This window comes from Ixodes scapularis, unplaced genomic scaffold (genome assembly GCF_016920785.2).
Source record: "Ixodes scapularis isolate PalLabHiFi unplaced genomic scaffold, ASM1692078v2 PGA_scaffold7__128_contigs__length_106722199, whole genome shotgun sequence".
Lineage (NCBI taxonomy): Eukaryota > Metazoa > Arthropoda > Arachnida > Ixodida > Ixodidae > Ixodes > Ixodes scapularis.
In genome coordinates, this window is record NW_024609882.1 from 89,764,857 (window position 1) to 89,774,322 (window position 9,466).

At 47.1% G+C, this 9,466-nt stretch overlaps 1 protein-coding gene across 1 annotated transcript; it reads right to left on the bottom strand.

Moving 5' to 3' along the window:
* Nucleotides 1-7,732: 7,732 nt before the first annotated feature.
* Nucleotides 7,733-9,466, bottom strand: LOC115311512. Its single transcript, XM_040211032.1, has 3 exons — nt 9,242-9,466; nt 9,047-9,160; nt 7,733-8,367 (listed from the first exon to the last, which is right to left on the bottom strand). The coding sequence occupies exons 1-3, from the start codon at nt 9,427-9,429 to the stop codon at nt 7,884-7,886; spliced, it is 786 nt and encodes a 261-aa protein (XP_040066966.1). The 5' UTR covers nt 9,430-9,466; the 3' UTR covers nt 7,733-7,883.

A 9,466-nucleotide genomic window follows, 5' to 3' on the forward strand; every position in this document is an offset into this window, starting at 1 on the left:
ACCACGAAGTTCTTTCAAAACTAAATAGCAAGCTTTAAAATAAAATAACAAAAAAATTTGTACAGATGCACGAATATAATTACGATTGTCTATGCCCGTACCTGCTGGCACCCGTTTCCAGAAAAATCAACAAATACCAAAGTAATGCACATATTATACATCGTGAAGAGGCCTGCCGACAACCTGATGAAATGCCAAGAATGCATGAACTGTTAAGTTTTCCTTTCACTGCATGGTTCTCTAAAGGCCCGTTCACACTCTTGCGACCTCTTAAAATTGGGTTCCTTAAAACTTCTTACAACGAGAGGACACACTGGCACCATCTATTGGGTAGCAGTGTAAACTCGGCGGTCCGGCATATTTACTATTTCTCTTGCGCATTATCCTTTCTTTCTTGGCTCGAAAAACTTTTGTCAACGTTATAAACAAGCCTTTCCTACAGGTATTACACATGTTTGACCTTGGAAATTCCGCGAAACCTTCGCTCTTGTAAAATGCAGTTCCAGGGTCAACGCATAGATGGTGCCAGAATGCCCCCAGTATGTACCCTCGTCCTAAGAACTTTTAAGAAGTTTTAACAGATCTCGTCTCTCTCGGTCGTACTCAGTTGCAAGAGTGTGAACCTTAAGACTCAAGTTTTTGCCAACTGTGTTCATTTTCTTTAATCTTGGAAATCCAAGATAGCAGTGCCCATGTATCCTCCCGAAGTTGCTGGTGCATGCTTGGGACACCCTCGGAAGCTTCTGCCGTTGACATTGGAAACCTGTGGACGCACACATACTGCGGTTCCATCCTCCGGCCAAGGCTACCTGCTTGCGCTTGCACAGCTTTTGCAGTTAGTTCATGCTGAGGCGAGACGAGGTATAGTGGCATTTGCACATTCAAGATATCAAAACCCACCACATGTCGCTCCGAGCGGCATGATGATGATACCCAAGAGCTATTTCGCGTATGGTCTATAAAACCTATATAATGCACGATGCTGAACCTTCCAATTTCTACATAGTTTAGAACCGGGAAGGCGGACATGCAGCAAGGCTCGCACCTGCAGTTGCATCCACTTTGACAGGTGTAATGGGCTTCCCTCCCACGGCGCCATACTTTGTCACGCCTGGAAGGTTGGCCTGTCACACTCCTATCGACCAGGTCCTCGCCCTTGTAGAGGCACCGGGAAAACAGGATCAGCAGCGCGAGTCGAACTTGGCCTTGCCTATGGCCCTGTCAAATTTTTCTTCTGGTCGGGCATCCCCGCCTCGGAGGTAACGCTGCAAGTGTAAAGATAATCATAAATAAATAGGTGATCAAGCAAGTTTTAGTACAGGTATAGTGCCTGGACGTATTCTCCACTGGCGCAATTGCCATCTTGTTCCTCCCATGTATTAAGAGTTGTCCCAAGGAAGCAACAATGATGTTACAAAACCGAAAGTGTCATGCTGCCGAAAGTCTGCAGTTGGTCTTCAAACCTCTAGTGAATAAGACAAGCAGGTACAAGTGCCGCTGCCATCATGGCGTCCCAACTTGTTACTGTGAAGTGACTGTGGACTGTCGAGGCACCGTAAAGAATAGTGCGGCAAACACACCGGATGACTAACCCCACCAAAACCCCCTTGACGAGTTTGTGCTAGTTTCGTAAGTGGCATCAAAGCGCCTGAGCAGGAGGCCCGTGCAGGACTTGGAAGCAAATGGCAGTGTAGCCCTGAAATGAGAGGCACTTGGAAGTGAGTGGCAGCACGGTACTCACTCGTGGCAGGTGTCTCTCGCTTTCAGACAATTAAGGCTGGACCGTAATGTAAGCGATTTAGTGAGCAACGAGACGAGCATCGGCAACAGCGACGGAGATTTCTCACTGTCGCTTGTAACGCTGCTGGTCTTGAATTACAAGAAAACGTCGCTCATCACATTGGTCGCTTGCTCCAGTTGCTTTCATGCAGTGTGCCTCGTCGTGCGGCTGAGCGATAGCAAAAAGGGTCGCCATCGCTTGTCCCGTCGCTCCCTTCATGGTTGTCAGCACTTGCAAAAATGTGAAGTGTGAAATTTATGTAGGGCTTTGTCCATGCCGGCTCTCAGACTGCTGGCAGAACTTTGGGTTTCAGTGAAATACGACCACATGGTTTCTCACTCTGCTTATGTACTGAGGAGGAAAGCTGACGAGGAAGTAGTTGAAACATCAGTTCACGATCTCTTCAAGAAAGTTGTTTGAAACACCTCATTTTCTGTTGTTTTTTTGGCTGTCTACAGTGCCGTCCGACGGCACTCCACCCGTGCCTACAAGTGCCGTCCGAAAGAAAGTCAAACAGCACATGTATCCCTGGGGAGCTCGTTAACCAACTTCCCACATACATTCATGCCGCCTCGCGGCAACAGTATGCGGCTGCTAATTACAAAACTATTAACCTACTTGGCCCCATTGCACATGACGCCTCGCAGCGTCCAGCCCCTCTGTCCCATACCGAGCCCCGCTGTCCCCCGTTGACCTCCGGAAAGGGACGCCCATACCATTTTGTTAAAGGGGCCCTGCAATCATATTTAAGCGCCTACCTTCTTTGCGGTTTCCACGTCTCTTGGGGTTCGGGCAAGTCAGCGGGCACGGAGAGAGTAACTAAATATCAGTGAGTCATATTTTAACCGGAAGATGCGGAAACCTCCTCCATTTATGAGGGCGACCGGCATCGCCGAAAGCGCGCAATATGTAACGTCTTTGGTCCTGGGCTTACCACTGGTCAGAGCCGCTAAAGCTTTTTTTTAGTCGAAATACAAAATATAAGTGTCGCGAACCGTTTCAGTTATGTATGAAAGTCGTTTTTGTTTGGTAATTTAGATCAGAAAAGAAACAAATGCAGTTTATAAAGTATGGAAACAAGAAAAGACTCGTCGACAAACCCGCCACCAAGCGGCGGAAAAAACGGCGCATACTAGAAAAGGCTTGTGGGATGAGGCTCCGACGAACAGCGAGCGTAGAAAGGTCCCGGATGTACGCGGCGGCACTGCGGTCGTATACCGGATCGAGGAATCGACCGGTTCCGAGCGTTCCGAAGGCTTTCAGCACGGGCTTGGCTGGCGATTTGGCCGTTTGGCGGTATGGCAGCGCGAAGTGGCTCCCGTTCTGAACTGATCTTTACACCGTGTTTGCTGTAGTTTGTGGCCAATGAAGTGTTATGCCAAATTAGTCCTTAATCGCGCAGCAAATGCAATGCAAGCCGCCCTGGCCACCCGTCTCATACAGCCTATCCAGAATATGCTTTAGTAGCGCCCTCTCGAGCCGTCGACACGGAGTGGAGCAGCCGTGAGCGCTCGATGAGCTCACTACTCCTCTAGTTCACGGCCACTCAAGCCAGGACCTACAACGTCATGAAAGAGGTTATTTTTTGTTTGTTTTTGTAATTCTAAATTGCCTATAACTTTTAAAATAAAGCGAAATTTGGGAAAAGATTAAGTTACTACGTTCAGTGCGCTCAAATTCGGTGTTAATTAAGAACCAGTCAAAAAGTTGTTGCAGGGTCCCCTTTAAGCAAAGTTTCGTCGACAACATCCTTTTTTTTTTCCCAGTGTTAATGGTAAAAAAGAAATGACGTAAATATCGCCAAATGCCTCGACAAAACAAAATGTTCGAGAAAAAGATTTTAAAAAGTAAGCCCACACTGTGGATCGAATCCGGGTACGCTGCCTATGAGGCGAGCTATGCTACAATTTCCAATAAGCTACGCTACAACTTCGAAAAACTCGTTTTGACAATTCGCTTTACATAAGACTTTCGGACGGCACTTGAAGACGTGAGTGGAGTGCCACTGCAAGGCACGTGAACGTTCTGCAAGAGTGCCGTCGGACGGTACTCGACACTACATTATATATATACCGGGTGTTTTTGCGAAGACTTTCAAAAATCCTAAAAATTAGGGCGATTGAAAAAAGAAGAAACTCTCTTCGGGAACGAACTACCAGCCACGGCGGACGTCAGGAATTGCCAAAAACCTACTAATTAGCCAGATAATTAATTAAAACTTGTTAATTAACTTTTTAATTAGGGGAAATAGACATATGGTTTCAATTAGAAAGTTGCTGAGCGTTATCGAAAACCACTAAATCAGCCATTTTCAGAAAGACTTTGAGCGCGTGAGACGAGTAGTAGCGCACTGAAGTTGCCACTCGTGGAGCAGGTACAAGGCTAGCGTTTGCGGTAAGGCGCCCGCGCGATTTTTCTGCCTCTTATCTAGCCCCAGCCTTGTACCTGCTCCACAAGTGGTAATTTTAGTGCGCTACTACTCTTCTCAAGCGCTTGAAGTCTTTCTGAAAATGACTGATTTAGTGGTTTTCAATAACGTTCAGCAACTTTCTAATTGGAATCATATGTCTATTTCCACTAATTAAAAAGTTAATTAACAAGTTTTAATTATCTGGCAAATTAGTAGGTTTTTGGCAATTCCTGCCGTCCGCCGTGGCTCGTAGTTTGTTCCCGAAGAGAGCTTCTTCTTTGTTCAATCGCCCTAATTTTTAGGATTTTTGAAAGTCTTCGCAAAAACACCCGGTATATCTTTTTGTAATTACTCAATGCGCGTTTTTTCCCACAACCTTCACAATACACTACAGCCAGAGGGCTACCAAATAACTGCAACATATACAGCATTTTGTATAAAAAGTTTGTGCCCTAGTCAAAAAAGACCTCTTCGAAAGCAACATCAACAATGCAGAGAAACGAACCTGATTTCGAACACCCGCAGTAAAAGCAAACGGGGTGCAAATACGAGCGCCAGCACATAATGGGTACCATAGCAGTCGGGTTCCGCGAAACACACCGCCTAGTTAGGTGGTACCACAGCCGTACCAAGGCGCCACCCGATTTGTAGAACTCGCCTTGTCCACCGATCCACGAGATAAAGCTCCCGATACACTTACGAAGTCCCGTCCCCCCCTCCGGCTTCGGTGGGACCTTCGCCTCTGTGTGCGTTCCCGCAATCGGACTGCTCGCTCATTGACAGGCCGTGCTGACAGGTCGGTTGCGGGACTTCCTCGGGAAAAGCTCGTGCTTTGCGCACGTGCACGTGCACACGTGCTTTGCGCACATGCGCAAAGCACGTGTGCGACAAGGAGCCCCACACGTTCGCCGCGTTCGCCTTCACGCTTCCTGCACACACACACAAGGACACTTCACAAACGCTCCGAAAAGGAAGCACTGAAAAAGTCAAGCGAATAGACGAGTACTCACCAAGTAGACACAAAACCCACAGCTCGGTCCATGGGCACGGCGACATCTGAGACACTTTTTGTTTTTCGGAGAACGTTCTTCGAAGGCACTAAAGGCCTGAAACCGCCCGAAAGTTTGCAGCTTGCTTTGTTTTTGATTTTGGTTACGCTGGCGATGGCGTCGCGGCCGACGCGGCGACGTTCGCTGGTTACGACGAAACTCATTTGACGCAACGTGAATGTTTCTGTTTTAATCGACATATATTAAAACTATTAAACGTAAAAAAATTTGTTTAAACATTTATCTAATTCTTTGTAATGAAGTATGTTGGTTGTGTACTAAACTGAACCTTGGCCTGTCTCAGCTTCGTCGTATACTAAACTGTAGCTTGGCCTGTCTCAGCTTGGTTTTATTTCAACATGGCGGCGACAATCGTTGCGTGCTGTGTTGTGCTCAACCTATTTTTTGTGCATTGGTCGTCCTGTTAGCCACCTCTTGCAATCCACATCAGCCGCAAGCATGCTGTCGGAGTATTGTGTGCCCGCCGGAAAGAATATACAGTCTTCTCGGAAGCAAGGCTGCTACTAGGGCTACTTGGATCGTGGCTTGGACGTCGTCGGCTCCCACGAACCGCTTCCGCGAGCCTCACGCCGTTTGCTTGGTTCCTTTACGTTTCCGGCGATGAATCCCCCAGCCTTGGCCTTGGCCTCATCCCTATAGGACCTAGCTGGTGAAAAACAATCTACGACAACGCGGCGTCTTTGGAATGCGATTGCTACGATCAGTGGCTCTTAAAACCTCAGTGGCCCCCCTTCAATTGTGAGCTCTGTGTGTGTGTAGGCGTTGTAAAGAGAGCTCTTCGGTGTGAGCGCTCTTACCTTCACAGTGTGCAAACTCTTCGAATGGTTATTCAACAGGCGGCGCTGCGAGACGCGAGCCTTCGGCGTTGCTTCAACTCGCAGTGTGGTGGTGTGGTTCTCAAAATGGGCACTTATACTCATTTTCATACATAGCGTGCATAGCTGTCAAAGGTACTGAAGTGGTGCGCATGAAAATACAGAAAAAAAAAAGTGTTCCTGGGCGCGTTTCGTGGACGAGTGGTAGGGCTGCTCTGGCGATACCGACGTCTCGGCGGCAGTAGTTCAAACCCTCTAAACGCGCAGTTTTTTTTTTTTTTTTTTTTTTTAGCCATTTTTTGTGCAAGATTGTGCGCATTGCCGAACTACATATTTCGATTCCTCCTTTCTTCTTGCTATTTATTTGTAAGTCGCCGAGAGGCCACATTTCTACCATCTGCTCTGCCGCTTTGCAAGTGTTATTTGCCTGCAGTACCGAGTTATATTTTTTTTTCCGTGCAGCGTGGAATGAGGAATCTCACTGATAGCAGCCTTGCCCCAAAATTTATAATGGGACGTTAATCGACAATAGTTGTGGCCTGAACAGCTTATTTTGAAATAGCTGTCAAGGGTAGGAATCCCCCTCTCGGGGTACTTGCGATGCACCTTGAGGCGAATGGCGTTGTTTGTGAATTCGGCATGCTTGACAGTCTCCGTGCTCGAAACTTCTACATGGCGAGGTCTTCGCTCCGGGGACGCCAGCTTGCCAGATAGACACTGCGCCTTGTACTTCGCGACAGTACGGGCCCACACTCCGGTGTTGTTACTGACCGTCTCCAGGACTTCACGACCGACTTCTCCGGGAAACGCGTTCTTCTACTCGCGTACACATTGGCGATCACCTGCTTGCACTCTTTCAAGGTCTGCGCACAACGAATCTTTGAACATATCCGAGCAGGAGAGGTACTTGAGCTTGTTGCGTAAGACGCCATCTTCTCAAAACCAGCCAGTGCCACACAACCCGAAAACCCGCAGCTGCTGCCGCACGGACGAAAACGAAAACAATTTAAAGTAGTTTACATTATCGTTTCCTTTTTATTGAAAAAAATGTGTGCTCCGTCGAAATCATAACACCACTATCAGTTTCTAGATCCAAGGAGGCACCTTTTTCGACTTTTTTATAAGTGTTTTCGCAGGGGACGCACTATTTTATGGGGTGAACGTGGACACGGTCGGCGATGCAAACCGGTGCGCTAGCTTTGACTGCGTTGCATGCTACGTATGAAACGGAGTATAGTCTTGAATAAGCTGCTGCACCTTCACTCGCTCCCAGAGACGCACCCCACGACAGTTCTAGAAATATGTAAAATGCAGACGCAGGATTCGGTTTCGAATAATGTGCACGACGCGAAACTTGTTGAATCTCGTATAAAACGAATTCTCAAAACGAGTACTCGCAGGTGTAGCTATGTGGAAAGGTGCCCGCTTCTTGCAAAGCGAACCCAGGTTCGATGGAAAAATAAACATACATTTTTTTTTTTTTTACAATTATTCTTGAGAAAAATGAATGTCGACGAAACTTTGTGCATTATTTTTTTTTTCCTTTCCTTTTTAATTTTTTTTTTTTTTGCACAATTATTGAAAATAAAATGTCGGCAAAGCTTTGAACTAAATGGTGTCGGACTCTCTTTCTAGAGGTGCATAGGGAAACGGCGGGGCTTGGGTTGCCGGATGGACGCCGCGAAGCAGCATTCATAATTTTTTTTTTCGGTAATACAAATGCTGCTGGCCTGTGACTCCCGCTGAGAAGGGGAAGAGTCAAAACAGAGTCACACGAAAAATTGACTCTCTAAGAGAGTCGTGAAGTGTCAAAGAGAGTCATGGAAGCAGTGACTCCCTTTGGACTCCTTTTTTTCTAAGAGTGTGGGGACTTGAAGGGAATTCGCAGCTAACGCCTTCCCAATGTTTGAATTTCTAAAAACTCCGCCGTCCGACTGATGACCAGTGGCACCAATGTCCACCAAAGTGAATCGGCAGCGAGCATCAACAACGGCTAGAGGTTGCATCGAGTAAAACTTCTTGTAATTAAAACATGTTGTCCCCGAGTTGGAGGGACATCTCATTGCAAAATGTTTCCCGTCAATAGCTCCAATGGCGTTCGGGAAATTCCATTTAACTTCAAACTCTCTGCGGATCTCTTCCCACTTGGCAGCTGTTGGCGGCTTCAAAAACAAGGTTGCCAGCGTCTCCCAGATTGCAGGCAACGTCTCCCGGAGGATGGAAGACAATGTTGCCTTGTGCATCCTGTAGCTGACACCAATGTGTCCCAAGGATCCAGGCGATGCGAGGAACCTGGAAATATTGCATGGATTGTCTGCGTTAGAGAAGTGACTAATCAAAAGGTCTAATGATTGGCTACAACTTGGCCCCAATATAATCTCTACTGCAACTACATCCTGCTAAGATATGTTATTACAAAGACCAATCTGAGTGATGCTAATACACAAGTGAGATTTTGTGAAAAAGTTTAAATATGGTTATCAAACAGAGATTATCTCAAACCTGCGTTTGCGAGTATTTGGTGAACCCTTGCAGTAATACTGTACTCCATACAACCTTCAGCTCACAGGGCAGCAAAGGCTACAGGCATGAGCTGGCCCACGCTATTTGCTTTGAGAGTCTTTCTTTAGACCTTTCCCATAAAGACTTCCCGCCGGAGCCATTTCCAGAGTCCGTGCGTATGGGCCGTGACTCGGTATTTTCTCAAGTGATGAACATTCACATGCTAGTCTGTGGAGGTCGCAAGCTGGGCTGCAGATATGTAAACATTGGAAACGCGTATACATGGCTTGCATGATGTCATTCTACAGTGTTTGTGCTAGTAATGTTGGCTGGTGCTGTTCCCATGACCGTCTGTACTTCTGACCTGCCAACAGAAGGGTTCTGTCTGGAACCCTTCCAACAGTGCCATGTCATGGCTGGCGGTGGCTACAATTATGGGATGTTTGATAGAGAGACTCAGTATAATTACCTGAGTGTAATCGCAAGCCGCTCAGCGGGAGAGATCGGGGAACGATGCGTGGGCGCATGGACGAGACGATCGTAGACGAGAGCGAGCAGCCTGTCGAAGGAGGACTTTGTCATCCTGCAAAAGAAAGACAGATTTGAATTCTAGTTCTGTCGTTGATTCTGCAAAACGAATCTGACTTGATCTTTCCGGCCTTACCTGAAGTACATGAAATGGTACTCGGGGTCGCTCTCTCGCAGTTCCTGGACCAGGTGATAAAACTCGCCGAAAACTTTCCGCTTATCAAAAATGTCTCTTACGTACATCGTACGTATTCTCTTTCGTTGTATACGACGCCACAGAATCACTGCAGCTATCTTTCGTTTCGTTTGCACGTCCGCGTTCATGTTGATTCTGCAAAGCACACGACTGGACACGACCGCC